The 5802-nt window shown below is 34.9% G+C and overlaps 1 protein-coding gene across 1 annotated transcript; it reads left to right on the top strand.

Annotated features, from left to right (window-relative positions):
* Positions 1–4113: 4113 nt before the first annotated feature.
* On the top strand, positions 4114–5515 carry LOC149155755 (xyloglucan endotransglucosylase protein 7-like). The gene is made up of 4 exons (XM_089445089.1): positions 4114–4300; positions 4421–4521; positions 4834–5027; positions 5110–5515. The coding sequence occupies exons 1-4, from the start codon at positions 4114–4116 to the stop codon at positions 5513–5515; spliced, it is 888 nt and encodes a 295-aa protein (XP_089301215.1).
* Positions 5516–5802: the final 287 nt, after the last annotated feature.

Genomic DNA, 5802 nt, shown 5'->3' with positions numbered 1-5802 from the left:
ATGCAGAGTTTTCAGAGTAAGTTCATTGTGCTTAGTATGAAAGATCTTTCCACTCTACACAATTAACTTTCTTTGTAGTTCGAATCGGACATAGGCTATATGCATTATCGAAACATGCCATCTTTGGATGGGTGGTATCTTCTTTCTCTTTGTATTATGTATCTTTTAAATTGAGTGTCAGACTGATAAGATTTTAAATTTTTCTTTTTTGTATTAACGTGTTCGATCATGGACTAAAGCTTGACCCTAAAATCTAAACTTCTGGAGTTGTATCGTATCTATCATTATTTTTGCACTGTCTTAATCAATTAATTAGAAATAGATATAAAACTATACTAAATTATATCTATTAATCTTATTTAATTTATATTATTTCTTTTTAAAATAAAATACACATCCAAAAAAAACTCACTTTATACATTTCTTATTTTAAAAAATAATATAAAAATAAATTCATCACTTAATTTTTCATGAAGTAAAATCTATAATATTTATAAAAACAACTAAACCACAACCTCATACACTATATTTTATATGAATTAATAAATATTCAAACAACCCACCAAAATGTGGAACTAATTACACAAATCAATATTAAAAATAAAAAACTTTAATACTACTTTTATTATAATTACCAACACAATGTATATCATCACACAACATACATGACTAATTATTCCACCAAAATATTCCATTTCCATAAATAGATTTAATAAGGTTAAGAATTCTTTATATAAGTAATGTTATTAAACCACTTTATTAAAGTATAATATAAATGAGGGTAAAACCTTCAATTTTCTCATTATAAACTAAAATTACATCAATAATACTAAAGATAAGCCTATCTTACATGCACGTCAATATATTATTTACTTCGAATTTAAATCCAAATTCAAGCCGTTCGCTGCAAGTATTTATCCGTATTAGAAAACCTAAAAAGTAATATTTTTAAAAATATGTTTGAACATTTCTAATACTTGAAAGTATGGCATAAAATAATACAAGGGAGGCTTTTCAAAACTTTAGCAAGTGTAAAATGAGGTGGACCCTTCATAGTAAGTTATAACGGAGAATTCAGTGGACAAGTTTCTAACAAAAATAACTAAAAGTGAGTCTACCATATTAGTTACTTAAAGAAAGGACACCTTTAACTAACGACACACTTAACTAATTTATACAAAAGGTAATATGTACAAAAAGTGACTGCAAAACGAGAGATATGGAGAATATTATTTTTACAGAGGGAACTATTACAAACTAAACCAATTACCCGATTATGAACATGAACTCTTTCGTTTACCCGATTATGAACATGCAGAAGACTATACAATAGAGTGAAAATAAAATATATAAACTGAAGCTTTTAGTTTCCTTCTTCCTTGATTATGAACATGCAGAAGACTATACAATAGAGTAAAAATAAAATATAAACTGAAGCTTTTAGTTTCCTTCTTCCTTGAGGACTGAGACAACTTTCTGAAGAGCACTAGTGAACGATAATGACTGGCGAGCACGGGAATTTGGATGAATAGTGTTAGAAGGAATAGCATTGATACTTGCTGCGTCTTCCTTGTTATCACTTGAATTAGTGTTTGAATCAAACACTATAGTTTTTCGTTATATTTGTATTAGTGTTTGAATTAAACATTATAGAACGTTTTACCGGACTTAATCTAATTTCAATATCATGAAGATTATATATGATTTTCCGCAATATGCGCTTTATTTTTTCTTGGTCAATTTGTGTTTGTAGTTTTTTAATAGTTTATCACAAATAACTATGTTAAGCAATGTTTCTAGTGGAGGATGGTGAATGATAGAGTGAAGAAATTGAATTTTTCTTCTGTGAAATTTTCATAGATCTAATACCCATTTAACACTTTTTTCACTTTAGTTTTCAGAGTTAGAATCTCCTTTCTGATCTCAAGAGGGGCAGAGTCAAAAGAAATTCACTACAATTCCCACCTATCTTTAAAAAAATGAAATTTTCATAAATCTAATACCCATTTAACACTTCTTCCACTTATCTTTGATTCAGAGAAATATTTACGATCTCTCAATTCTTTAACTTCCAGAGTTAGAATTTCCTTTCTAACGTCAAGAGGGAACAGAGTCACGATTCCCACCCATCTAAAAATAATGCTCCGGAAGCACCACCCCGTCCGACAGATGGTCATTGGCGAAGATCCATGCAATGCCCGCAAATAAAACACTTCCCTACAAGCACAAAAAAACGAACAACAACCCTAGTATTATGAGGACAAGAGTGTAGACTCACCCAGATGCAGAAGGATAGCTTAATTATAGGACATAATGTTATTGTGGAGAAATACAGGGCAGGCAAGTGACATCCTTCGTAATCTCATTGGTAATTGGACCGCAATTCTGACAATTTTGGAAGACCAAGGTTGGAAAAGTGGAAATCTAGTTTCAGAACCAAATGTGAAAAATGGGTCGGAATACCAAATCCCACAAACAAGCACGAGAGAACTAAATGAAACTCCAGAGGCCCGTAAACGTGTCAGGGATAAAACAACCACATGTTCGGAGGACCCTGTTTTCAAAGATTTAAATTGGGAGGACCTATACATGTGAACTCCGTATCTAAAGGTGAAGAGGCCACGAGCAAGCCATGCACGACAAGTATATGGCCAAGTTCGCGCCTCGAGGGCCGCCAGATACTGCACATACCAAAAAAACACGCGTATGGTAAGATGACATAGTAAGATAATCGCAGTGTTATAAAACCCTTGCCGAGAGCCGGTTAACTCGCTTGCTGCAAATCGGTTGTCGGAGAAGCACCCAGTCGGGGAACCTAAAAATAATATCAACGGAATCGTGTGAACTAAGTCCTAAAATTCCTTAGTTTGTAAAATTGGTCTTTAGCCAAAGTAGTTGATCCATAAAAGAAATTGAAAATTTCTAAATTCCCGTGTTTATTTTTAAAAGGAGTTGTTTATAATGCGATTTGGTGACTGAATCGGGTGGAAGAAATTGACGTTAAATCTTGATTTGTTGCAGTTAAAATGGTTTTTTAACTGCATATTTGGATTCATTATGCAGAAACTAGCTATCAAACTTGCGATTCCAATAAATTCCTGGCCGATTTCGACCGAAAAACCGGCCAAAAAAGCTTTCAAAAAATCGCGTTATAGACAACTGTTTTTTAAAATATTAAATATTAAAATTTGGAATAGAAGATAGATATTTAAAAATGAAGAAATTAAGTAATAATTTGAAAAAACCTTTTTGCCCTTCTTGAAAGCTCTCCGACAGCTTCCTTGTCTATAATGCGACTTTTTGGAGATTCCCGTAACGGAATCCCGTGGAAGAAATTGAGGTTAAATCTTGATTTGTTGCAGTTAAAATGTTTTTTTAACTGCATATTTGGATTCAGCACCCTGGAAAACCCCTGGGACGCTTTGATTGTGCAGAAAATAGCTATCAAACTTGCGATTCCAATAAATTGCTGCCGGATTTAGACCGGAAAAACCCACCAGAAAAGCTTCCAAAAAATCGCATTATAGACAACTGCCTTCCTTTTTCATATACATATACAGACAGAGAGGTGGGGTTCCGTTTGTGTGCCATCCACTATTGGCATTGACAGCTCTGCTGCGTTAGCAATTTTTCGTACGTAATCGCTAATTCTCCGCGATGTAAACGCTGAGCCTCTGCCTGGAAAGAGTCCTAATTGATGAGTGGGAGACATCTAGGGCTAAACCGCGTCACGCCCAATCACTTGTACGCCGGTTGCAATTTTTTATGTATATTTGATTTCTGCTGATCGTTCCCAGATTTCAACTACCTACCGCCACCGTTACAATCAAACCCTCCCCTGCATGGTTCATGAGCGAGAGTCGTCATGGGCTAAACTGCGTGACAGCCTACCCTGCCTAAGGTGGATTATAATTTTTAATGTATATTTGATTCCTTTCAGATATGTTCATGATTTCAACAGCCTGCTAAACAATTACACTTATACCCTTCCTATAATATAATTGTCCAGACATGATCCATCTACAAACAAGTTCTTCAATCCCTATTCATTCCGTTGCAAACCCAAATCAAATAGGCTGTCAATTAGACTAGTCTGCAACCGTTGTATCCTCAATGGAGGCTCCTAATCCATCTGGCTATCTACGTCTCATTCTTATGATTGTTATAATATGCAGTACTGGTATATATCCCACAGTCCATGCAAACTTTTACAATGATATAGATATAACATGGGGTTATAACAACGTCGAGATATTCGACAACGGCGAGGAATTGCAGCTTTCTCTCAATAATGCTTCAGGTATTCTAATGTTATTGATATATAACTGTATTGTTAGCTTTTTACTGCTTTATGTTTCTGTGATAATATACTATCAAGCATAGAATAACAGCAGATATTTTTTGGGTATTGTTTAATTAGGCTCGGGATTTCAATCCAAAGCACAATTTTTGTTTGGAAGCGTCGATATGTTTATGAAGCTGGTGCCCAATAATTCTGCTGGAACGGTTACAACATTCTATGTGAGATAAATTTGCGAAATTTATATTCAATAATATTCCAATATTCAAGTAAAAGGTTTTTGGGAATTTTTGTAATTTGATAGAGAGAAATTATTGAGAAAAGTCATTAATTGATAGTAAATTTTGGGAATAATTTAGCATATGATAGGCAAAAATTATGGAGGATAGTGAGAAAATTTTTGGGATCCATTGATTTCACTCAACTCCTATCCATCCGATATAGAAATCTTAAATCCATATAAAATTACCTTAAAATTCATAGCATTCTCACTATTATAATGTTCTCTAACGAATGGAGAAAATACGCTGCAGTTATCTTCGACAGGCGACAGGCACGACGAAATTGATATTGAATTTCTAGGAAATGTTTCTGGTCAGCCATATATTCTCCAAACAAACATCTATACAAATGGTTCAGGTAATAGGGAGCAACAATTCTATTTATGGTTCGATCCCACAGCAGATTTCCACAATTACTCAATTCTCTGGAACCCCGAGCAAATTGTGTAAGCTACCTCCTCCTCTGAACATGGTTTAATCCGTTTTTCTACTGTGATGAGTCTATCTCACCTGATATCTTCGTTTCAGGATTTTTGTAGATGGACAACCTATCAGAGTATTTGGGAACAATGAAGACATAGGTGTGCCTTACGCGAACGTGCAGGCGATGAGAGTGTACTCCAGCATTTGGGACGGAGATAGTTGGGCGACTCAAGGGGGACGGGTGAAAATCGATTGGTCTTACGCACCATTTGTGGCTTCGTACAGAAATTTCACAGCAGACGTATGCGAATGGACAGGCAGTGGCAACTCCTCCCAGTGTTCGGCTAATACTCCCAGTAACTGGTGGAATCAGCCAGCTTATGAGAACTTGACCGATGCCCAACAAACACAATTACAGTGGGTTCGCAGTAATTTTCTAATTTACGATTACTGCGAAGATCCGGCCAGATTCAATAATCAGCTTCCAGCTGAATGCTCCAGACAACCATAAAATAATTCCCAGCGCTTCCATGCGATTGCGGTTGGATTTCATTCCAATAAAGCGTCCCTGTTCGTTGGCTCTTAAAAATACTTATTTGGTCTCATTTGCCATCGAAGGCGCTAAATTAAAATTATTTTCTCTCTTACCGTTAACCATCTGAACGTTTTTAAAACACAACAGGATTTATTGTATGTCAACATATGTCATGCATGTCCGTCAAAAATAAAATGATGATTCTCTCTTGGAACATGTTGACCCTATTGATTTAAAAATAGAATATTTGGTTAGAATAAGTA

The sequence above is a fragment of the Pinus tabuliformis genome, chromosome 9 (genome assembly GCF_031772625.1).
Source record: "Pinus tabuliformis cultivar Carrire ecotype Pingquan chromosome 9, CPIR1, whole genome shotgun sequence".
NCBI lineage: Eukaryota > Viridiplantae > Streptophyta > Pinopsida > Pinales > Pinaceae > Pinus > Pinus tabuliformis.
This window is presented reverse-complemented; position numbering and strand designations above follow the sequence as displayed.

What these genes read in the sequence shown, in the direction of transcription:
- LOC149155755 (XM_089445089.1), top strand. Translation starts at nt 4,114, where the DNA reads ATGGAGGCTCCTAATCCATCTGGCTATCTACGTCTCATTCTTATGATT. An exon ending in TTCTCTCAATAATGCTTCAG is followed by an intron (nt 4,301 to 4,420) that starts GTATTCTAATGT and finishes TTGTTTAATTAG; the next exon opens with GCTCGGGATTTCAATCCAAA. An exon ending in TGGAACCCCGAGCAAATTGT is followed by an intron (nt 5,028 to 5,109) that starts GTAAGCTACCTC and finishes TCTTCGTTTCAG; the next exon opens with GATTTTTGTAGATGGACAAC.